This window comes from Chiloscyllium plagiosum, chromosome 18 (genome assembly GCF_004010195.1).
Source record: "Chiloscyllium plagiosum isolate BGI_BamShark_2017 chromosome 18, ASM401019v2, whole genome shotgun sequence".
NCBI classification, from domain to species: Eukaryota; Metazoa; Chordata; class Chondrichthyes; order Orectolobiformes; family Hemiscylliidae; genus Chiloscyllium; species Chiloscyllium plagiosum.
In genome coordinates, this window is record NC_057727.1 from 4,016,936 (window position 1) to 4,042,390 (window position 25,455).

Consider the following 25,455-nt stretch of genomic DNA (forward strand, 5'->3'; position numbering starts at 1 on the left):
CAAGGAATCCTGATCAGTATGGATGAGTACGGCTGAAAGGTCTGTGTCCATGCAGTACATCTTTACAACAATGGTTCTATCAATCAGAGATCACCACAGAGTATAAAGGGGATATTTTCACTTCACATTTGTGTATCATTGGAATTATCCCAATGAGTGCAAGACAGAAAGCTTCAACAAAATTTGTCTTTCTTCAACAATTTCCAAATGCTCTACAACCAAATGTCTAATTTTAAAAAAGGAATCAAACAATTAATGGTTTTATTGAGGGATGTTGGACCGTAGGCCGAGACAATATGTGTTGGGATGTTTAGCTGTGGAATAACAATCAATTAAAACTTTAACAGGTGATGGTAACCCTTCCCAGCCCATACAGTGACACAGCTCAGACTTAAACCAAAAACTGTAAACTCGCTCTCCTCTACTCTCCTGAAGGTGCTAGCTCATTCCAGTAACAGGTGTGAGTCAACTCAATGCAATCTCATCTCGCCTGAAGATTGTGGTTTCACATTCCACTTTGAAACGTGAGCATTCGATCTATATTGGGACTTCAGATGAGACATTAACCCAAAGGCATAGCTGGGCTCTCCAGTGGATGTTAAAAAGCATGTGGCCACTGTGTTGAAGAGGGTTAGGAGAGTGGCCCTACTGACCCAGATGTATGTGTCGCCCTGACTCAACATTCAATGAAACGGATCCTCTGAACACTGGTGCCATTTTTTTAGTTTTGCAAATTCATTCACAGGAAGTGCGTGTCACTGGCTAGGCCAGCATTTATTGCCCATCCGTAATTGCCCAGAGGGCAGTTAAAAGTCAATCACATCACTGTGGGTCTGGAGTCACATGTAGGCCAGACCAGGTAAGTATGGCAGTTTCCTTCCCTAAAGGACATTAGTGAGCCAAATGGAGTTTTCTGACAATCGACAATGAATTCATTGTCATAATTAGACTCTTAATTCCAGATTTTCATTGAATTCAAATTCCACCATGGTGGGATTCGAACCCAGCTCCTCTGGGTCTCCAGTTTAACATTCCCTGTTGCTGTGTGTTCATTGGTTACCCTGTTTTCTCCTGCATCAGCGATCCCACTTTAAAACTATTTATTTGAAGTGTTTTTAGATGTCCTAAGATGCCATATAAATGCAAGCTCTTTCTTTATTCCTTAGAGCTCATGCTGGGGTCTCATTGTAAGGGCCATGACCTCTTGGTTCACAAACGAATCCCAGGTCAAACTTTGAAGCATCACAGTTAATACAAATCCTTTTCTGCATCATCCTTTATTTAAAAAGTAAGGTGTCAGTTAGCTCAGTTGGCCGGTTAGCTCAGTTAGTCAGTTAGCACAGTTGGTTGGTTAGCTCAGTTGGTTGGTTAGCTCAGTTTGCTGGTTAGCTGAGTTGGCTGGTTAGCTCAGTTAGTCAGTTAGCACAGTCGGTTGGTTAGCTCAGTTTGCCGGTTAGCTGAGTTGGCCGGTTAGCTCATTTGGTCAGTTAGCGCAGTTGATCGGTTAGCTCAGTTGGTTGGTTAGCTCAGTTTGCCGGTAAGCTGAGTTGGCCGGTTAGCTCATTTGGTCAGTTAGCGCAGTTGGTCGGTTAGCTCAGTTTGCCGGTTAGCTGAGTTGGATGGTTAGCTGAGTTGGCTGGTTAGCTCAGTTGGCTGGTTAGCTCAGTTGGTCAGTTAGCACAGTTGGTTGGTTAGCTCTTTGGTTGGTTAGCTCAGTTTGCTGGGTAGCTGAGTTGGCCGGTTAGCTCATTTGGTCAGTTAGTGCAGTTGGTTGGTTAGCTCAGTTGGTTGGTTAGCTCAGTTTGCCGGTTTGCTGAGTTGGCTGGTTAGCTCAGTTGGCCAGCTAGTGCAGTTGGCCAGTTAGTCAGTTGGTCAGTTAGCACAGTTGGTTGGTTAGCTCTGTTGGTTGGTTAGCTCAGTTTGCTGGTTAGCTGAGTTGGCCGGTTAGCTCAGTTAGTCAGTTAGCACAGTTGGTTGGTTAGCTCAGTTTGCCGGTTAGCTGAGTTGGCCGGTTAGCTCATTTGGTCAGTTAGCGCAGTTGGTCGGTTAGCTCAGTTGGTTGGTTAGCTCAGTTTGCCGGTAAGCTGAGTTGGCCGGTTAGCTCGTTTGGTCAGTTAGCGCAGTTGGTTGGTTAGCTCAGTTTGCCGGTTAGCTGAGTTGGCTGGTTAGCTGAGTTGGCTGGTTAGCTCAGTTGGCCGGTTAGCTCAGTTGGTCAGTTAGCACAGTTGGTTGGTTAGCTCAGTTGGTTGGTTAGCTCAGTTTGCTGGTTAGCTGAATTGGCCGGTTAGCTCATTTGGTCAGTTAGTGCAGTTGTTTGGTTAGCTCAGTTGGTTGGTTAGCTGAATTTGCCGGTTTGCTGAGTTGGCTAGTTAGCTCAGTTGGCCAGTTAGTGCAGTTGGCCAGTTAGTCAGTTGGTCAGTTAGCACAGTTGGCCGGTTAGCTCAGTTGGCCGGTTAGCGCAGTTGGCCACTTAGCTCAATTGACAGGTTAGCTCAGTTGGTCGGTTAGCGCAGTTGGCCACTTAGCTCAATTGACAGGTTAGCACAGTTGGTCGGTTAGCGCAGTTGGCCAGTTTGCAACATAAGGGATGCCAACAACATGGTTCAATTCCCCACATTGGCTGAGGTTATCACGAAGGACTCTCCTTCTCAACCTTTGCCATGAGGCATGGTGACCCTCAGGTTAAATCACCTCAGGTTAAGTAATCTTTTCTCTCTCTCTAATGACAGAGCAGCCCTATGGTTTATTTAAAAATACAGCATCACATATGTCTGCATCCTCCAACTCTCCCAGTAGTCTGTCTTTGAAACGGTGCAGAAGAGGTTTACCAGGATGCTGCCTGGATTAGAGGGTATGAGCTATAGGGAGAGACTAGAAAAACTCAGGTTGTTTTCTCTGGAGCTGTGGAGGCTGAGGGGAGACTTGATAGAAGTCTGTAAAATGATGAGATGCATATATACGGTTGATGGTCAGAATCTCTTTCCCCAGAGTTGAAATGTCTAAAACTAGGGGTCATGCATTTAAGGCGAGAGGGGGAAAGTTCAAAGGAGATGTGAGGGGCAACTTTTTTAAACAGAAAGTGGCAGGAGTCTGGAACGCACTGCCAGGGGTGGTGATGGAGGAAGATACGATAGGGGCGTTTAAGGGGCTTTTAGATAAGCACATGAATATGGAAGGAATGGTGGGATATGGAGCAAGGGCGGGCAGAAGGGATGAGTTTAATTTGGTGTCACATTCAGCACATCAGCCTGTTCCTGTGCTGCACTGTTCTATGTAACCTAAATTAAACCAAATTGAACCAAAGTAGTTATACTGCAAGCCCTCGAAAGGGCACTGTAATCCCAAATCTCATGATGAAAAGATCATTTCATTGATATATCCCAGCCCTCACTGTACCTACCAGCCACAGAACAGTCTCTCTCTACAAGTGCTCTAAGTACTCTTTTGATAAAACTAAATAATAAAATAAAGACAAGGTGGAAACAAAATGCAACATCTCATTAGGGCATTGTAACTTAAATGGAAATTTTGAAGGAAACTTAGAAAATATCGACTCAGGATGTCATTTGCCAGCGAAATCCTGCAGCCCAGGCCCCACAGTGTACCTCTGTCACAAAAATCTTCAAGTGTTCCAGCAGAAACTGCACTAAGTGATGTAAGTCCATAACCAGCAATGCCCTTCCCCTTTGCATCTTCACAATAGAACTAACACACCACGAGCATCAGCCAAACGTTTGACCATTTATAGAGGAGGGAGGTGAAGGAGAAGGTGTCGTATTTACAGCCCACCTCCATGCTGTACTTTCTCACAAAGTGGAGTTGATTTAGAAAATCAGCTACAGTCTTGAATAGAACAGTGCAGCTGGCCTGAGGGGACGAATGGCCATCTTCTGCTCCTTGAGTTCCCAGGACAATGATGACCAAAGAGAATCTTGGCTGATTTACTGCAGCCCAGCTGCAGAGAATTCAGGATAGGGGAAGAGTAGGTTCAGGTCAGATGGCGTGGGTCAGATTTCAATAACTTGGTTAAAAATCATACAACGCCAGGTTATAGTCCAACAGGTGTATTTGGAAGCACTAGCTTTTGGAGCGCTGCTCCTTCATCAGGTAGCTGTGGAGCTGTGGAGCAGGATCATACAACACAGAATTTATAGCAAAGATTACAGTGTCATACAGTGATACACTGAACAAACCTGGATTGTTAAGTTTTTCATCTTTTAGAATGGGTTGCAGGCTTATTAATACGTAAATCCTAAAATTTCTTTTAAGTCACCTTCTTGAGATAACTTAAGGTTTTATAACAAAAGGTGACATCTCAGCTCAGATAATGCATTAAAGGTGTGAGGTCAGAGTCTGTCTGTGTCCTAGTCTTGAGTCAGATTGGTTCTATTTCCAAAGTGGAATTTACAAAATATTACATGGATTGACTGCCCGCATATTGTGCATTTTTTATTTGTGCAAAATAAAATGTATCTGCAAATATAATTCTGCAAATACAAAATCACCCCATAGACCTATATGTATGTGAGCGTGCATGTGTGTGTGAGAGAGAGAGAGAGTGAGTGTGTGAGTGTGAGTGTGAGTACACATGAGAGAGTGTGTTTGCATGTGTGAAAGCTTGGTAAAATGTGTGTGTGGGTGTGATGGAGTGTGTGCGTGGGTGTGAGTGTGGGGGCTGTATGTGTTTGTGTATATGAGAGAATGTATGCATGAGAGAGGGACTGTGTGCATGTGTGTATATGTAAGAGTGTGTGTGTATGCGTAATTGTGTGTGTGTGTGTGTGTGTGTGGGTGTGTGTGTGAGAGAGAGTGTATTGTTTCATGAACCCAAGGTCCTGGTTGAGGCTGTCCCCATGGGTACTGAACTTGGCTATCAGCCTCTGCTCAGCCACTTTGCATCGTTGCCTATCCTGAAGTCCGCCTTGGAGGATGGCCATCCAAAGATCTGAGGCCAAATGTCCCTGACTGTTGAATTTTTCCCCAACTGGGAGGGAATACCCCTGTCTGGGGATTGTTGTCCAGTGTCCATTCATTCGTTGTTGTAGCCTCTGCTCGGTCTCGCCAGTGTACCATGCCATCCATGCCTGCAGCGTATGAGATAAGACAACATTGGCTGAGTCACATGAGTACCTGCCGCGTACAGGATGGGTGGTGTCCCCACAGGTAATGGCAGGAGTTGCCGTGATAAGGTTGTACAGTGTTGTGGTTGAGGTTGTCCAGTTTGCTGCAAACAATTGCCTGTTTAAGGTTTGAGACTTAACAATCCAGGTTTGTTCAATATATCACTGTATGACACTGTAGACTTTTACTATAAATTCTGTGTCTTAGAATCTTACAGTCCACAACCACCTGATGATGGAGCGGTGCTCTGAAAGCTAGTAGTTCCAAATAAACCTGTTGGACTATAACCTGGTGTTGCGTGATTTTTAACTTTGTCCACCCCAGTCCAACACCAGCTCCTCCAGATCATGGCTTGGTGTGATCAGTAATTGGAGGGAGTGACTAAGTGGGGTGATCGATGACAATTGCAGAAACAAACATCACTTATGCTACTGTGTTCAAGGACTGGCAAATTGGACCAGGTATGTATAACTTGATAATGCTTCAGTCAATGCATCTAGCACCAAAACAATGAGGGTTTGAGCCAAAGAGAAAATCAATGGTCCAGAGTAGAGATCAGCAGATTTATCTTCTCACTCTTATTTTTGAGAGAGAGGAAAGAAAGATTTGCATTATATAGCATCCTTCATTTTATCCCATAAAAACCTAACGAGATATTTTTTCAAATGTAGGAGTGCAATTTGTACAAACTCCAACAACAATGTGATAAACTCCATAAAAGCTGTATTTAATGATGTTGGTTGAGGGATACATGTTGGCTAAAACATCAGGGAATGCTCCTCAGCTCTTCTTCAGAAAGGGCCAGTGGGTGTTTTACATCCACCTCAGAGGACAAGCCAGGTTTAACATCTGAAAGATGGCACCTCCAACAGCGCAGCACTCCCTCAGTACCACACATGGATAGTCTCGTTGCCAAGTCTGTGTCCAGAACTGGAGTATGGACTTACGCCCATAACCTTTGGATGCCAGGGTGAAATTGTTGCCTACTGAACCATAGCCAAGCTTCAAGACTCCCCACACCCCACACTCCCCCACACCCCCTCCCAAATAGCCCATGCCACTCTTTTCTCATTGGTCCACCAAGTCTGGAGGCGGAGGAATGAGGTCCCTTGGATTGAGCCTTGCGACCAGACAGACATCATAGCTGTCGTGCATGAGGACATTGTGGGCCACTATATTCCACTGATTCTCCCAAGGATCCAATTCCAAGATGTCTTTAACAATGACTTCATGCCGATCTAAATAAAGGAAGACAATGAAAGGCAGTGAATAAAAGCAAACTACTGTGGGTTCCAGAAATTGGGCTGAGGATGTTGGAGAAATTCAACAGGTTTAGCAGCATCTATGGAGAGAGAAAGACAGAGTCAGTGCTTTAAAATCATAGAGCATGGAAACACACCCTTCGATCCTGTCAGTCCATGCCAATCATGATCCCAAAATAAACTAAACCCACCTGCCTGCGTTTGGCAATTATCTCTCAGAACTTTTCCTCTTCATGAACTTATCCAAATATCTTTTAAATGTTGTAATCGCACCCACATTGACCTCTGGAAGTTCATTCCGCACATGAACCACTCTCTGTGTAAAAAAAGTTGTCCCCATGTCCCTTTTAAATCTTTCTCCTTTCACCTTAAAACTTCAGAACAAAACAATCGTGCCTGATGCGAAATGTAACCTTGTGGCTCTCTCTCCAAAGATGCTGTCAGCTCAATACAAATGCTCACACGCCTTCAACAGGTTCTGTATTACAAAGTTAGGGACTTACTTTCAGATATTCCTTTGGATATGGCAGTTGGAGTTATTCCTACAAGTTTCAGCATGAGTAAGTTGGGCCGAAGGGCCCGCTTCCATAGTGTAGAACTCCATGACTCTATTCTGAGTCTCTTTAAAGCAGTGAAGGAGCTACATTGCCCAACGTCTATTTGCACAATTACATAACTCAAGGCCCTCACTGTCTGCATTAATAACATCCACGTTTATCCATTTTTTTCCCTAACCTTCAGACTTGACCAGTCCCACCCTCTCCAACCAGCCTGCCTTCCATCCTTCACCCTGAGCCTATAACCCTACCGCCTTAATCCTAACTCACACAGAGTCCTGTTGACCAATTCTCCCTACCCTGATCCACCAGGATTTTAACATTTTTGACCCAGTGTGTTCAATGCTCTCCATGGTCTCACTCACTTCCCTACTTCTGTAAACCAGTCCAACTCCCCGACTACCCAGAATTCCTGCGCCCCATGACCACCCAAAATTCCGACCTCTCCTACATTCCCAATTTTAACCAATTGTAAAAGCGCAACACTGCAGATGCGATTTTTGAGAAGATTTGTAACTCAGGTTGAAGTTCAGACTGTAAGTTTGTAAGGTGATATCACCCACCTTAACAGACCACGACTCATAAATAGAAAATGGGACAGAACACCAATGCTTCACCAAAAGCTCACTGATGATATTCCCTATGCGTGGTGACAAAATGTCTGAGAACAGCTCAGTGAGCTCAGTGAGCTAACTTACAACCTGAGCACTGTGGATCTTGGAAATCTGAAATGAAAGCAGAACATGCTGGAGAAACTCAGCAGGTCTAGCAGCATCACTGGAGAGGGAGAAATGGAGTTAGTGTTTCGATTCCAATCTGACTCTTTGGAATTTTATACCTTCCCCATTATTGTTTGTCATCCCTTCAGCTTAAGCCAGGGTTTCCCAGAGAAGGGGGTGGAGTTGGGACCCCAAGTGGGATTGCGTGCTGGTGAGGTAACAATGGTAGCCATGTGGGTGCGGCCACGTTATGACACTGTATTCCCATGCTCTCAGCTCTCACTGATGACTCAGTTATCAAAATAGGGGCACAGAGGGAACACTGACCTCAGCTCTAAAGTCCTCCTCTCTCTCTCTGCCTTTAAGAAACTGTTTAAAACCAATATCTTTGACTGAACATTTCAACGAATCTGGCCCCTCAAGTTCACACTGACCCTCCAAACAGCATCCCACCTCACCCCACTCTATCCATGTAACCTAGCTACAACTTCCAAGATGGCGGCAAAGTAGGACATTTCAGCTGGCACTTGTCTGCTCCGTCCATTTCTTTTTTTGTGTCTTTTTCCTCTCGGTGACATCCTGAACTCCTGACCTTGGTGCAGACTTGGATTTGGTGAAGCATCTTTCCATTTCGGCTTCAAGGTTTAAGAGCTACGAGGTTTTGCTGCAGCTCTACAAGTCCCTGGTGAGACCACCACACTTGGAATATTGTGTCCAGTTCTGGTCGCCCTACTATAGGAAAGATACAGAGGCTTTGGAGAGAGTGCAAAGAAGGTTTACCAGGATGCTGCCTGGACTGGAGGACTTGTCTTATGAAGAGAGGTTGACTAAGCTCAGACTTTTCTCTCTGGACAGAAGGAGGAAGAGAGGTGACCTGATCGAGAAATACAAGATAATGAGAGGAATGGATAGAGTCAATAGCCAGAGACTTCTCCCCAGGGCAGGATTGACTGGCACAAGGCGTCATGATTTTAAGCTATTAGAAGGAAGGTATAAAGGAGACATCAGAGGAAGGTTCTTTACACAGAGAGTTGTGAATGCATGGAATGCGTTGCCAGCGGTGGTGGTGGAAGCAGAGTCATTAGGGACATTTAAGTGACTGCTGGATATGCTCATGGACAGCAGTGAGTTGAGGGGTGTGTAGGTTAAGTTATTTTATTTTACATTAGGATTAATGCTCGGCACAATATTGTGGGCCAAAGGGCCTGTTATTTGTTGTACCTTTTTACATTCTATGTTCTAAGGTGATTCCAGAGCGGTCTCCCGGCCTCAAGGTGATTCCAGAGCGATCTTCTAACCTCAAGATGAGGACTAGAGGCTGGATTGGAAGGGCTGCTGTTCTGAACTTTTTTATTTCTCCATTTTCTAACTCATTCCTACAATCTGCAATGGTGGGCTTTTTATTTCTAATTTTTCTTTACAGAATTTGTACCTTGTGCCTGTAAGTGGTGACTTGTAAACTTTCCACTGCTCCTGTTTGAGTACATGTGGCCATAAAGCGACCTAACCTGCACATTTTTGGACCATGGGAGGACACCAGAGCATCCAGAAGAAACCCGCACAGGCAGTTGCCCGAGGCTGGAATCGAACCTGGGTCCCTGATGCTGTGAGGTAGCAGTACTGACCACTGAGACACTGTTACCATGTGGCCCATAAATCCTTATGTTCCTGTGCTAACAATTCTGTCCTGGGTCAGCTACTTCAACATTTTGCAGTTTTGAGATCTCAATATTAATTCAACATTGAGCAGTTTGTGTCTGACCTACATTTTTCTTATATTCTCTCCCCACCCTCTCCCCCTTGACATTATTGTATCCTGTTAATTTGAACATAGTAGGAAGAAATAATTTTCTCCCTTTCACACTTTTAATTTGCACCCTTCGGACATTGGAGTGGCCCATGGTTAGCCCTGCTGCCTCCCAGCATCAGGGACCCAGGTTCAATCCCAGTCTCGGGCAACTGTCTGGGGAGCTTATACATTCTGCCCTGACACAGTCCAAATGTGTATGTACTAGGTTAGGTGGATTAGCTGTGGGAAATGCAGGGGGAAAGGGTAGCAGTGTGAGTCTGGGTGGGATGCTCTTTCCAGAGTCAGTATGGACTTTTTGGGCTAAATGGCCTGCATCCACACTGTGGAGATTCAATGATTCATCTGTATCTTTCCTTCCCCACTATTAACAATCTCTTTGTCTTTTGCACGATTGCACCATCTCCCCCTTCACTCCTCCTTTGTCAAGAATTAGGCAGTTTTCTCTGCCAACAGTGGCCCTCTGCCCTTGTATTTTGTCATATAACCCACTACCTGTATAGCACAATGGTGGTGTCCTTACCTCTGAGCCAGGAGATCTCGGTTCAAATCTGACCTACTCCAAAGGTGTGTAATAACAGCTTTGATTAGAAAATGCAGCTTTTTTTAAAAAAGTGCCTATTTTTCAATACCTTTCTGTTCTGAACAAAAGTCATATCAGACTTGAAAGGTTAACTCTGTCCCTCTCTCCACAGATGCTGCCAGACCTGCTGAAATTCTCCAGTGGTTAATCTGCCTTTGTTTCTCATTGGATAGCCCATCTGCCTTTAAGATGCTGTTTAAACCCAATACCTTTGACCAAATGTCTGATGGCCAATCCAAACGTTTTCCTTGTTATAAACCAAAAGAAATGTAATCAGTGTTTTTTATTGTTGAATATAGCTTTTGGCTATATTGTGTTTTGTAGATTGCTTTCCTTTGTGACTGGGAGCAGGTGATGGGTAAAGTGTGTGTAATTGTATATTGTGGGCATCGACCTGGTGTAAACTCTGCCCTTCAGGGCTGAACTCGGCCCTTTGCTGGGTTTCTGTCATCGTGGTACCTTTAAGCGGACAATGTGTGAAAATTCCGCATTTGTTTTATGTAGTGCTGTTTGTTTTGTGAAATTTCAGGCACTCTGTGGTTCTGTGTGCCCCCATTTCTCTTCTGCATTGTTATTATTGTATTGCATTTTGTGCAACTATGAATTAAAAAATAAATAAAAACTGAAAGAACTGTGGATGTTGTAAATCAGGAACAAAAACAGAAGTTGCTGGAAAAAGCATCTGGGTGGCACAGTGGCTCAGTGGTTAGCACTGCTGCCTCACAGTGCCATGGACCTGGGTTTGAATCCAGCCTTGGGTCACTGTCTGTGTGGAGTTTGCGTGTTCTCCCTGCGTCTGTGTGGGTTTCCTTCCACAATCCAAAGATGTGCAGGTTAGGGTGAATTGGCCATGCTAAATTGCCCATAGTGTTCAGGGACATGTAGGCTGGGTGCATTAGTCAGGGGAATGTAGGGTAATGGGTCTGGATGGGTTACTCTTCAGAGGGTTGGTGTGGACTTGTTGGGCTGAAGGGCCTATTTCCACACTGAAGGGATTCTATGAAGCTGCCAGACCAGCTGAACTTTTCCGGCAATTTCTGTCTTTGTTCCAAATGATTTCCTTCACTGGCTCAATATCAATTTGTTTTTTGTTTGATCAGGTCAGAGCCAGCCAAGTAAATAAACCATCGCATCTGTTTATACCTGCTCCGCGGAATGCTCCACAGATGTACAGCTTTCCCTCCACTGCCCCGGCGTTGGTGGAGTTGGTGCGTAGTGACAGAATCGGGGTTGGCAGAGGAGGCCCTGCCCTCCAGAAATCTCCATCCGGGTTGTAGATTTCCACAGCATCCAAACACCTCCTGGCCTGGCCTCGGTCCGGCCCACTGCAGCCTATCCCACCTGAAATGAAAAACTTCTAAATTGCACCTAAAAATACAGACATGGTGGAGTGAGGCCATTCACCCCATCGAAATAAACTCATCTAAAATAAAACGAAGAACGATGGGTGATGGGACCAGGGGAGGCAATGGCTGAGTGGTATTATTGCTAGACTATTGATCGAAGTAATGTTCTGGGCAACCAGGTTCAAATCCTGCCACAGCAGATAGTGGAATTTGAATTCAATGAATTCTAGAATTAAGAATCTAATGATACCTGTGAATCATAGAATCCCAACAGTATAAAAACAGGCCCTTTGGCCCAACAAGTCCACACTGACCCTCCGAAGAATAGCCCATTCCCCTTCCCTATATTTACCCCTAATTATTGCACCTAACCTACACATCCCTGAACACTATGGGCAATTTAGCTTGGCCAATTTACCTAACCAGCACATCCTTGGATTGTGGAAGGAAACCAGAGCACTTGGAGGAAACCCACACAGACACGGGGAGAATGTGCAAACTCTACACAGAATGTCACCCGAAGCTGGAATTGAACCCAGGTCCCTGGTGCTGTGAGGCAGCAGTGCTAACCATTGAGCCACCGTGCCACCCTGTTTCCTCTTCTCTCTCCAGTTATTCTTTTTCCTTTAATATACTTAAAGAATCTTTTTGAATCCACCCTCATCTTCTTAATCTGTTGTTCTTTGTTGGAAAAACCCATCTGGGTCACTAATGCCCTTGAGGGAAGGAAACTGCCATCCTTACCTGGTCTGGCCTACATGTGACTCCAGACCCACAGCAATGTGGGTGACTCTTAACGGTCCTCTGGGCAATAAATACTGGCCTAGCCAGTGACACCCTGGTCCTGGGATTGAATTAAAGAAAAGAAATCTGAAATAAAAATGAAATTGCCAGGGATACTCAGCAGGCTGCCATTTATCTGGATGATGTGCTAATAACAATGAACAAAGTCAAATATCACATGACATAATCGTTATGGGTTTATAGTCCAACAGGTTTATTTGAAACTTAAGCTTTCGGAGCCTCACTCCTTCCTCAGGGAGCTAGTGAGAGAGAATGCATCGGACACAGAATTTATAAGTAAAAGATTAAAGGGTCATACAACTTATGTGAATGTACTGAACAAACCTAGATGGTTGTTAAGTCTTCAATCAGTTTGAGTGGAGTTGCAAGCTTTGATTGATCAATATGTAAATCCCAGAATTTCTTTCAAGTCACTGCCCCAAGATAACTTCAGGTTTTATCAGATTAAAGGTGAGACCTCAGGTCAGACAATGCATTTTGGGTGTGAGGGCATGTTTCAATACTGTTTGTACTCAACCTTGAGTCAAACTAGTTCTGTTTCCAAAGTAGGATTTTATAAAATGCCACATGGACTGACTGCCTCCAGATTGTGCACTTTTTGTACAAAATAGAATGTATCTGCAAATACAAATCTGTAAATGCAAATTCACCCATAGATTTTGTGTGTGTGTGTGTGTGTGTGTGTGTGTACATGTGCGTGTGAAAGAGAGTGAATGAGTGAGAGGGAGAGGGAGTATGTGTGTGTATATGAGAGAAGGTCTGTCTGTGTGTGTGTGTGTGTATTTGTGTGAGAGAGTGTGTTTGTTCAATACATTTGCATAATTTGCATGACCCTTTGATCTTTTGCTATAAATTCTGTGTCTGATTATTCTCTCTCACTATCTGCCTGATTATTCTCTCTCACTATCTCTGAAAGCTTGCGATTTCAAATAAACCTGTTGGACTATAACCCGGTATCACGTGATGTTTGACTTTGTCCACAACAGTCCAACACCAGTACCTCCACATCATGAATAACAGTGAAGACCACTAACAAGCACTAAGAGACATGAACATAGTCCTTAGATGTTTCTCCAAGGCTGGTGTGCGCCTTAGAGGGGAGAATTGTGTGTCCCAGGCACCCCTAGTGGCTAGGGAGTTGAAAAGACTGGGATATATGCGTTAGAGGATAAAGTCAGGATGATCAAAGATGCCCTGGCTCCCAGCAACATATGTTGGCATTGATCTTGGAAATGTCAAAGATTTTCTATGGGGTCTCAGCTGAGCCCTGTGGCCATGATTAAAGTTATTTCCCTGCTTTGTAAATACCTTTAGTCGCTAATATTAACAACTTAAAGGATACTAAGGGAGTTTAGAGATATGGGGATCAGGCTGGAAATTGGAGTTAAGGTAGGAGGCTTTCTTGAATACACATGAATGAAACATTTGAACAAGTCATCTTTGAATCTGATAATTCATTACTACTGATTCATTACCCTTCCTCAATCATTAGTTTGTTAGCTGCATAAACAGTTCATCATTTCCACTCAGACATCACTGTTTCTTCACTGTCGCTGGGTCAAAATCCTGGAATTACCTCCGTTAGGGCATTGTGGGTCAACCCACAGCACATGGACAGCAGCGGTTCAAGAAGGCAGCTTACTCTCACCTTCTCAAGGGGCAACTAGGGACGGGCAATAAATGCTGGGCCCAGCCAGCCACATTCATATCCCACAAGTGAATAAACGAAAAGTGAACTTTGAAAAATCGTAAGTTTGTGTAAAAGCATTTCAGCTTTGTAGATCAAAGTGCTGGTACAGAAATAATAATGATTCCTTTTGTTATCAAAGAATCTGGGAAGCAAAAAATCAGGGTATGCGTAGAAACTGGGTATAGGGCACTGAGTTGCACAAATAGCATTGAATGGCGTAGCAGGTACAAAGGGCCAAATGGCCTACTCCTGCTCCCATTTTCTATGTTTCTCTGTTACTCCTGGAATGTAGAGTCTCCCCTGAATTCAGGGGTGGAAGTGTGTGTGTTCTTTGTCCATTCATAGGCTGTGTTTTGTTGTGCAGTGGTCAGTAGCTGAAGTTCTGGGTTCATGTCCTACCCCAGGACTCAATGGTCAAGACACACATGTTCAGAATGCAGGCACACAGGGTGAGTGGCTACCTGCAAATCCTTCCTCCTCATAATGAGCATTAACAGGAGGAAAAGTTTCCGAATCAGCCACAGCACATGGTAGCGATTCTGCAACACAGTTCGTACCTGTAAGGGTTAATTGATATCACGAAATAAGCTCCACCCATCCAAATATAAAACTGTTCCTGAGAGTAGCCAACTGGTGTGTTGTTCCAGAGGAAAGTCAATAAATGCATATGCTTAAACTGAGCCTGTCTCACAAGGAGACAATTGCATATCTGAGACGTCATCAGCTATTAGGAGTGTTGCTGAACAAAGAGACCTTGGAGTGCAGGTTCAAAGTTCCTTAAAGGTGAAGTCACAGGTGGACAGGATAGTGAAGTTTGATACACTTACCTTTATTGGTCAGAGTATTGAGTACAGGAGTTGGGAAGTCAAGTTGTGGCTGTACAGGTCTTTGGTTAGGCCACTTTTGGATTACTGCATTCAATTCTGTTCTCCCTGCTATAGGAAGGATGTTGTGAAATTTGCAAGGGTTCAGAAAAGATTCACAAGGATATTGCCACAGTTGGAGAAGGTCTGTGTGTGTGTGTGTATTTGTGTGAGAGAGTGTGTTTGTTCAATACATTTGCATAAGTTGCATGACCCTTTGATCAGAAAAGATTCACAAGGATATTGCCAGAGTTGGAGTGTTTGAGCTATAAGGAGAGGCTAAATAGGCTGGGGCTGTTTTCCCTGGAGCATCAGAGGCTGGGGGGTGACCTTATAGAGGTTTATAAAATCATGAGGAGCATGAATAGGGTAGATTCCCAGGCTAGGGGAGTCCAAAACTAGAGGATATAGGTTTAGGGTGAGAGGGAAAGATTTAAATGGGGCCTAAGAGGAAAATTATTCACGCAGAGAGTGGTGCATGTATGGAATGAGCTGCCAGAGGAAGTGGTGGAGCTGGTACAATTACAACAATCAAAAGGCATTTGGATGGGTATATGAATAGGAAGGGTTTAGAGGGATGTGGGCCAAATGCTAGCAAATAGAACTAGGTTAGTTTAGGATATCTGGTCGGCATGGATGAGTTGGACCGAAGGGTCTGTTTCCATGTTGTACATCTCTATCACTATGATTCTAACTAATATGTAATAAACTTTTACTGTTGATCAAGAGCAAGCTTTGCTCGATGGCCTAAAGGGGCTTTTTCTGTGCCGTAGACGTCTGCGACTTCATGATTCTTTTCTGCTAAAGGCTTTATGTGGGCATCCTTTCTTCACTTGGTACTAGTAACTCAGACTAACACCAACAAGAAGGATTGGTGCAGTGAATTGGCCCAAGGTATCTCAGTCACACCATTGGCAGGCTTGGGCACATCCAGATGGTGATATGTAAGGATTTGTAGCTCGGCTGCTGGTTGTGGTGGTTCTGGGTATATTCGCCGACAATAAAACAACTGGAACCGGCAACTGGAAGCAGTGGGAATGAAACCTAATAAATTCCAAACGGCACAGTACAGCAGCACCTCACAGGAGGCTCCACGGCACTGAAGATGTCACTGAGACAGGGGACGAAACATCTGCAAATCAACTTCCAGCTCGGTGAACGTACCTACAACAACCGCAATTAAGGATTACGGTGAGAGGGTGGGTAAATGGAGCTGACTCCACTAAGAGATCAGCCATGATCTTATTGAATGGCAGGGCAGGCTCGATGGGCCAAATGGCCTACTCCAGCTCCTAGTTCTTATGGTGCTGCACTAACCCTGTGAAGAGCATTCCACCCAGCCCCTACTCGATCCCTACAACCCCACGTTTCCCATCGCCAATCCTGCACATCTTCAGACTGTGGGAGGAAACCCATGCAGACATAGGGAGAATGTCATCCGAGGGTGGAAATGATCTCAGGTCCCTGGCGCTGTGAGGCAGCAGTGCTAACAACTGAGTCACCGTGCCACATTTAATGGATAGAGAAATCTCCTTTCCTTTGAAATACTCAAGGAGTGGCAGACGGAGCCTTGGTTTGAAGTCTCATTGTGAAGATAGCAGCTTCAACAGTGCAGCACCCCCTCAGTATTGCACTGAGAGTCTCAGCCTGCATTGCAGGATCAAGTCTCTGGAGCAGTACATAAAGCCACAATCAGAGATGCTGGAGGACTAGGGCAGGCTGCATGCAATAAGTCTACAAAGGGGATTTGAAATCTTGTGGAAAAGGTGAGACAGTGGAGGTTGTCCAGCAGGGGGTGCCATTTGAGCAGGATTGATGAGAATTGTAATAGTTGGCATCCTCAATCAGTCGGAGTTTGTGTAAGGGGTTGGCATCCTCAATCAGTCGGAGTTTGTGTAAGGGGTTTGATGCTGAGACACTGATTCCCAGGCTGTGGGATCACATGGTGTGGTTTAAGGAGTCGAGCAGAGATGAAATGAGATTTCCTCACGGAAAAAGTTGAGAACCTTTTGATTTCTCCTGTCAGAAAATGTGGATACTCAGTCAGTGAGTGTATTCAAGGCAAAGGATAATATCGTTTTCAGTATTAAGCGATTTAAAAGGATATTATCAGAATTAAGGCTTGATCAATCATGTTGAATATCAGAGGAATCTCAAATGGCCAAGCAGCTGACTGGCGTCCAATATTCTTTTGGACTGGGGTTTCTGTCAGGATTGCAAAGTCAGATAAATGGCTGACACAACATTGAGGGCTGAAGGGTCTGTACTGTGCTGTCCTGTTCTATGTTGTATGTTTAGAGGGAGATAGTTCTAAATCAGACAGGGCCTGATGTTGGAAAGCCAATTGTGATATTAAAAGTCGAGGGAAGCACATCACCTCTAAATGAAGAGAGGATTGTTTGGTGAGCTGAGGGAGCCTGGAGTGAACACTCATGCATTGGATGGGATGAGACATTGTGAGAATTAGACACCTGAGTTTCTGACTTCCAAAGCTCCCTGCTGCTCTCATTAAGAATTTGTGTAATTCACGAGCTCCACTTCCGTGCAGCTAATTTTCACCATAGCATGCCTCACAATCTGCCTTTATCTGCAATTTTAGTTTCAGACAGAGAATGTATTACACAGCGACCAAGAGTGGGGGAAGCTTAGGACAGGAACTTGCTATCCAGCCATCCACCCCTAGTCCCGGTGGCCTCATGGTTATACACTTTGAAAGGAAGAGTAATTTTTAATGGTGATATGTTGGCCAATGTGGATGTACAAAGTGACCTCGAAGATAGACAGGCAGGTGCAGCAAACAGTTAGGAAAGCAAATGTTCACTGCAAGAGGATTTGAGTTCAGAAGTGAAGATCGGTTCCTGCAGTACTCCATTTGTAAAAGAAACAGGAACAAGAGGGTGTAGATTTAAAGTCACATGCAAATGAAGCAAGAGTGATATGAGAAAGAAAATTGTTTTCACACAGTGAGTATTTAGGGTCTGGAATGCACTGCCTGGAAAATGGTGGAAACACGTTCAATTGAGGCATTCAAGAGAGGTACTGGACAATTATTTGGATAGCGATGGGGGTGTGAAAGGATGTGGAGAAATGGCAGGAGATTGGTACTAGGGGATAGTCTGGTACAAGTTGCCTCATCTCCACTGCAACATTTCTGTGGTCTTTGCAATTTGTATTTTTGTAAGCCACCCACCAGGATTCCTTCAATTAGACCGTAGGAGCTGCTGTTGAGCCAAAAGGTTGTGGGTTTTAAGATCCTTTACAGGGATTTAAGTCCTGATATGAGCTAAGACTCCCTCAGGGATCAGTCCATTTTTGGAGGTGATGTTAAACTGTCTGTTTATACCCTCTCAAGGGGCACACAGGATTGGAACTGTGTCAAAAGAAAAGCAGGAGAAGTCTCCCTCCCCCCCACCCAGGTCCTCATCTAACGTTCACTGAAGAAAGAGATATGGTCTTTTACCTCACGAATATTAAAATTCATGTTAAAATTGTACAAGACATTGGTTTGGCCGCATTTAGAATACTGTGTACAGTTCTGGTCGCCATATTACCAAAAGGATGTGGAAGCTTTGGAGAGCGTGCAGAGAGGGTTTACGAGGATGTTGCCTGGTATGGAAGGTGCTAGCTATGAAGTGAGGTTGAGTAGGTTAAGTTTGTTTTCATTAGAAAAACGGAGATTGAGGGGGGACCTGATTGAGGTTTACAAAATCATGAAGGGTATAGACAGGGTGGATAGAGATAAGCTTTTTCCCAGGGTGAAGGATTCAATAACGAGGGGTCATGCTTTCAAGGTGAGAGGTGGAAAGTTTAAGGGGGATACATGCAGCAAGTACTTCACACAGAGGGTGGTAGGTGTCTGGAACGCGTTGCCAGCAGAGGTGGTAGAGGCAGGCACGGTAGATTCATTTAAGATGTGTCTGGGCAGATTTTCTTTATTCTTTGTTCTTTATAGGATTTTTCCATGTGTAAATTGGCTGCGACATTATAAGAGTTTCTGCACTTCAAACATTGACTGTAAAGTACTTTTAATTATCCTGAAGTCCTGAAAGGCACCATGTAAATGCAAGTCTTCCTCAAGCCAGCTACTGATTGAAAGATAAAATTGGACTTGGGGAGGGATGAGGAAATAGAATAGACCGATGCTTTACAAAACTATTTCCCTTCCTTTACTGCCCGCCGTGTCCCTGAATGGAATCAGTTGGGCACACGATGAACTGAAAGTGATTATGACAGCTGAAATGATGCGAGGTCATGTCAGAGTGATTTTGCCGTCATGTCACATCACACACAGATTGTCTGAATCCAGCCAGCTTTGGCAGGCGTGATTAATTAAATATTCACGCGTATTAACTCGTTTGATTCAATTGCAAGATCAGAGCAGGACAGTGCAGATTTAGATCAGTTTGTAAGCTGCCCATCAACGTTTGGCTCCTGATATCTCTGTGGGCCTTTTCTCTACGGCCTCAGCTTTATGTTAATGAGAACTGCAGGCACAGCTTGCCCACTCTCTGTTGAATTGAACAGTTCATTGCACGTGTTTCATTTGTAACTGGGGAGCCACGGGACTTCAACCACATCCTCCCCCCTCAGTAATGTGGGGATACCTGCACTAGGGAGAGGGAGACTAGAATGTGGTAAGGTCCTTCAGCCCATTAGAGTTGAGAGTGTGGTCCTGAAAAAGCACAGCAGGTCAGGCAGCATCCGAGGAGCAGGTGAATCAACGTTTTGGGCATAAGCCATTCATCAGGAGGGCTGATGATTCCTAATGAAGGGCTTATGCCTGAAACGTCGTATCTCCTGTTCCTCGGATGCTGCCTGACCTGCTGTGCTTTTCCAGCACCACACTCTAAAACTCTGATCTCCAGCATCTGCAGTCCTCACTTTCTCATAATTCCCCACACTGGAAAACATGGAGGCTTGGTCACTGAGCTTCCCCAGGGAGGTAACCCTAACCATGTGCCACTCCTTCAGCAGTGAGCTCTGACTCTCTGCGAGAGCTAGACCTAGTCATTCCGGGGGGTGGGGGTGGTGGGGTATCGGAGCTGCTGTGGATGACTGGGAGATGGAAGGTTGTGAATGATCAAGGAAGGAAGGAAGGAGGCTTTTGTCATGCGGTGACTGAACATGAAAGTTGAGTTGGCAGTTAGGAAGGCAAATGCAATGTTCACATTCACTTCAAGAGGGCTAGAATACAAGAGCAGAGATGTACTGCTGACGCTGTACAAGGCTCTGGTCAGATCGGGTTTGGAATATTGTGAGCAGTTTTGGATCTAAGGAAGGATGTGCTAGCCTTGGAGTCCAGAGAAGATTTACAGGAATGTTTCCAGGGATGAAGGGCGTATCATATGAGGAGCGGTTGAGGATTCTAGTTCTGGACCCGATAGTTTGTTTATATAACTCTAGCCCTGAATTCTGCTCTTACACGCAGGTAGGAATAAATTCTCTACATAGAAACTATGTGCAGGAATAGGCCATTTGGCTCTTCAAGTCTGTTCTGTCATTCCAACTCAGTAGCCTGTTTCCACTCTCTCCCATTCCCTTTGATGCTTTTAACCCTAAGGAACTACCCCTGACTTCTTTCTGAAAACATTCAATGTTTGATCTCAGCCACTCTCTGTGGCAGAGAATTCCACAGGCTCCCCATTCTCTGGGTGAAGAAATTTCTCCCTGTCTCAGTCCAAAATCACTCATAGCCTTAGTTGGTGACACTTGGTTTGGGACTCCCCGGTCATCAGGAACATCCTTCCCGTATTTACCCTGTCTGGTCCTGTTAGAATTTTCTAGGTTTCTATGAGATTCCCCCTCACCCCCTCCATTCTCCAGTGACCGTGGTCCTAAATGATCCAGTCTGTCTTCATATGTCCGTTCTGCTGTCCCAGGAATCAGTTCGGTGAACCTTTGTTGCACTCTGTCGTTGTCAGAACATCCTTCCTCAGATAAGGAGACTAAAACTGCACACAATACCCCAGCTGAGATCTCACCTGTACATGTGTAGGAGAAAGTGAGGACTGCAGATGCTGGAGATCAGAGTCAAAACGTGCGGTGCTGGAAAAGCACAGCCGATCAGGCAGCATCCGAGGAGCAGGAGAGTCAACATTTTGAGCATAAGCCCTTCATCAGGAATGTGATGAACAGCTTATGCTCAAAACATCGATTCTCCTGCTCCTTGGATGCTGCCTGACCGGCTGCGCTTTTCCAGCACCACACATTTTGACTCCATAACTGCAGCTGCCCCTGTACTCCAATCCTCTTGCTATGGAGGCCAACATACCATTTGCCATCTCCACCGCCTGCGATGCTTACTTTCACTGACTGGTGTACAAGGACACCCAGGTCTTGTTACACCTCCCCCTTTCCCAATCTATCGTCTTCCTGTTTCTGCTCCCAAAGTGGATCATCTCAATTGACTTGGCATTCCTTCAACAATCAAAGCCTTTACAAAATACGCTTCAATGTCTACGTTATCAAACCATTTCATGATCTTAAAGACCTCTATCAGGCCACTCCACAGCCTCGCTTTTAAGCAGAGGAAAGACCCCGTAGCCTGTTCCAATCTGAAAAGAATCTCAGTTCTAGTATAACTTTACTCTTTGATTTTTCACCTTCTCCAGCTCCAAAATATGCTGTATATACTGGAACTTGCCTTCTTCTTCAGATGTTGAACAGATGTTTCTATAATCTTGATTTCCTATTTTCTTTCCATGGCTGTGGAAGTCATGATTAAGAATACATCTTTGGCATACAAAAGTGGAGATTCTATATATATATAATTGGTAACCCCTTCCCGAACTTTAGTTTATTCTTTCACAAATACAGATGATTTCTGCCACAAATCAGCTGACAGCATTCACCATGGTTCAATTTGTAGCCTCTGCGATTTATAGTAAGACTTCGTTACTTGTAATTTCCCTGCAGATGTCACATAGGACAGTTCTGTTCTTGACAGCTGCATTGAACTCAACTGTACTTGACTGTGCTTTTTTCCTTTCCCAGGACATAAGCATGTTTGTGAAGAAATCAAAGTGAAAAGAGGCTTTGATTGTTCGATAAATGCCAAGGCAATTGAGATACTTTTGGATAACCTCCAAGAGTGAGGTTCCTGTTATAAGCAATGTGCTTTAATCTGGTGGGAACCACTATAAATGCATTAAGGCACTTTATCAAATGGGAACCGGACAGATTATCACAGTTGCTGAACTCTAGAGAGACACAGTGAAATTTTCATTGAATAGCCTTCACAAGAAGGCTTAATTGTTTAATAGGTGACCTTTACTTCATCTCCAGCTTCCAAATTATCCCTGTGTCAACAGCTTTTATTTTGCTGTTTTGCTCCTTTCTGTTTTACCCGAGAGGCCCCATTCCCCGCGGCCTTCCTCCCTCCTATACCCTCACTGTTTGCAGCATCGCGATGCTGTCTCTGACACGACCCCAAAGCTTTGCGGAAGCAAATGTCCCTCCCCCTCCTCTACCCCACCAACTCATACCTGTCACAGATCATGGGTTGAAGTTCTCACATGAGCACAGATTCTAGGCCAGAGCTGAGGGACCCTGCCTTTTAGCTAAACCATTGTTCTAAAGTCTTCTCTTTGGCTCCAAATGGACAGTGTGGGGTTTTCACAGATGACCACTCCAGGCATCTTATGCTATCTTCCTTCTCACCTATCTGCTCCTCACTTCCCGCCGACCTATCCCAATCACCTCCTACCTTCGCCCACCTATCACCATCCCACCTACCTTTCCCCGAGCCTCACCCTACCCATGCCCCCTTTTATCTCTCAGCCCCCTTCCCCCTTCCCAGTCCTGATGGAGGGTCCTTCGCGAAATGTCAACTTTTCTGCTCCTCAGATGCTGCCTGAGCTGCTGTGCTTTTCCAGCACCACACACTCAACTCTGATCTCTAGCATCTGCAGTCCTCACTTTCTCCTAGTTTCCTCCCCTACCAGTCTGAGGCACTGGATGAGGGTGGTTTGAGGCAGTTCACTGCCACCAATCATAGAGTCATGGAGCCCAGGGGGTGGCACAGTGGCTCAGTGGTTAGCTCTGCTGCCTCACAGTGCTGGGTTCAATTCCAGCCTTGGTTTGTGTGGAGTTTGCACATTCTCTCTGTGTCTGCGTGGGCTTCCTCCACGCGCTCTGCTTTTGTCCCACAGTCCAAAGATGTGTAGGTTATGTGGATTGGCCGTGAGAAATTACCCATGATGTGCAGGCTCGGTGGGTTAGCCCTGGGAGACACATGGATCTGGGTAGGATGCTCCTCAGAGAGTCAGTGTGGACTTGATGGTCCTGCCTCCAAGCTGCAGGAATTCTAGAGTCATCCAGCACAGAAACAGACTCTTCAGTCCAATCAGTCTGTACTCGTCATGTTCCCAAACTAAACTAGTCCCACATGCTTGCACTTGGCCCATATCCAACAGACATTTTTTGTTTATTCATGCACTTATCCAAATGTCTTTTAAACATTGTAACTGAACCCACATCCACCACTTCCTCTGGCAGTTCATTCCACACACAAACCACTCTCTGTTTAAAAATGTTGCTCTTCATGTCTTATTTAAATCTTTCTCCTCTCACCCTAACAATATTATCCCCAGTCTTGAAATCCCCCACCCTCAGGAAAAATGAACCAGCTGTTTATCCTATCCATGCCTCTCATGATTTTATAAACCTCTATGAGGTCACCCCTCAGCCTTCTAAACTCCAGTTAAAACAGTCCCAGATTAGAAATCAGAGGTGAGTCCAAAAATATAGACATTTAAAAGATACATGGATTAGTCTCTAAATTCTCATGAGAGCTGAATCATTGAATATCATGGGTGTTTCAATCGATGTTACTAGGAGCATTGATGATTGTGATTGGCTGGAGAAACCCATAATGCTTCTCTCAGGCAAGGCCTGTCAATATCAGCCAATCAGGCATGGGCAAGGCCACCATTGGACTATTGCCTGGAACTCCAGGTCCAAACACTGGGTGCACAGCATGGTAATAAAATCCAACTGCATTATGGTTAACCCCAACAGCAAGGCCCCCAGGCCCTTATCTGACCAGAGTCGAGAGTGTGGCACTAGAAAAGCACAGCAGGTCAGGCAGCATCCGAGGAGTAGGAGAAACGACGTTTCAGGCATAAGCCCTTCAACAGCAATGAGGCCTTTGTGAGGGCTTCGTGAGGTGGAAAGGTCTTTCTCCACCAAATTGTACGTGGGTCTGAGGAAGTTAATGTCCAGCTGTGTGCTGTGAGCACCATCCATTGTGATAATGTAGGGGACGAGGTCAAAGTGAAGGAGGAGCTGTTAGGACACAGACCTGAGGTTAGTGTGCTCCTGCCAGTCTCTGCAGTAACGTAAATCACACTCACATTGTCTGCAGTATGGCAATAAATGTCACAATGCTTACAGCCACGGACATCTGAGCAGGTAAGGGACAGCAGAAAATTAAAAGAAAAGGTACACAAAACGCTCCCAGCTCCTGCAGATTGGGACAAACAAGGGGCAACGAAGCAGCTTGTAAGATTAGGATTAGGAAAGGAAACTTATAAAGGACATGAGGCAATAAGGAGCGATTTTACAGTTATATAAGGGAAAGCGGCTGGTTAAGGGCACTGTTGGTCCATCGAAGGCTGAGAGTGGGGATGTTGTTGGGTACATGATAGGCTTGCTAACAGTTATTTTGCTTCAATATTCCCAATTGAAAAGAAGAGTCGTTGCTGGAAGACCCAAAGAAATTCATAGAAGATCGGGACCAGGGTCTAAATAAAACTAGCTTAAGTAAATAATTGGTAATGGGGAGATTAATAGAACTGAAGAGTGACAGATCCCCAGGATTTGATGATTTCCATCCACGTGTGCTAAAGGCAGTAGGACAGCACACCATGATCTTTCAGAGTTCCCTGGATTCAGGAGTTGCACTTATGGTTTGGAAATTTGCTCATGTCATTCCTTGTTACCCTTCTGTAAGGAAGCATGTTGCTAAACGTGAGGGTGCAGGAGAGCTGCCGGGACTGGAGGTGAGAAAGGATAGATTTAAAAAGGACCTGAGGGGTAACTTTTTCACATTTTTCACGCAGAGGATGGTGCATGTATGGAATGAGCTGCCCGAGGAAGAGGTGGAGGCTGGCACAATAACAACATTTAAAAGGCATCTGGATGGGTATATGAATAGGAAGGGTTTAGAGGGATATGGGCCAAATGCTGGTAAGTGGGACTAGATCTGTTTGGAATGTCTAGTTGGTGCAGATGGGGGTCTATTTCTGTGTTGTATGACTCTGTGATTCTAAGAAGGCTGAAGCGAACCCAGGGGACTACAGACCAGTTAACGTGACATAGGTGGCAGGTAAATTGTTGGAGTCTATAATCAAGGACAGGCTGACTGAAAACCTCAAAAAATGTCAGTTAATTGGGGACAGTCAGGATTGATTCATGAAGATAGGTCATGCCTGACAGACCTCATAGAGTTTTTTGAAGAGGTGGCAAAGCTGATGGTCAGAAATAAGTTGATGGATGTTGTTTATATGGACTTGCAGAAAGTTTTTGATAAAGTCCCATGCAAGAGACTGTTAGCTAAGGTTAAAACTTACTGAACTGAGGGAATATTAGATTACTTACAGTGTGGAAACAGGCCCAACAAGTCCACACCAACCCGCCGAAGCGTAACCCACCCAGACCCATTCTCCTAACACTACAGGCAACTTAGCATGGCCAATTCACCT

At 44.8% G+C, this 25,455-nt stretch overlaps 1 protein-coding gene across 2 annotated transcripts in view; it reads right to left on the bottom strand.

The window, feature by feature from the left end:
* Nucleotides 1-5,837: 5,837 nt before the first annotated feature.
* The window catches only part of kbtbd12 (kelch repeat and BTB (POZ) domain containing 12), a 49,469-nt gene continuing 29,851 nt past the window's right edge, over nt 5,838-25,455 (bottom strand). For both annotated transcript variants that reach the window (XM_043707588.1, XM_043707589.1), the window contains 2 exons: nt 11,193-11,390; nt 5,838-6,359 (listed from right to left, as the gene is read on the bottom strand). In XM_043707588.1, coding sequence (XP_043563523.1) covers nt 6,190-6,359; nt 11,193-11,390 — 368 coding nt within the window. In that variant the 3' untranslated portion in view covers nt 5,838-6,189. The remainder of the gene's footprint in view (nt 6,360-11,192; nt 11,391-25,455) is intronic.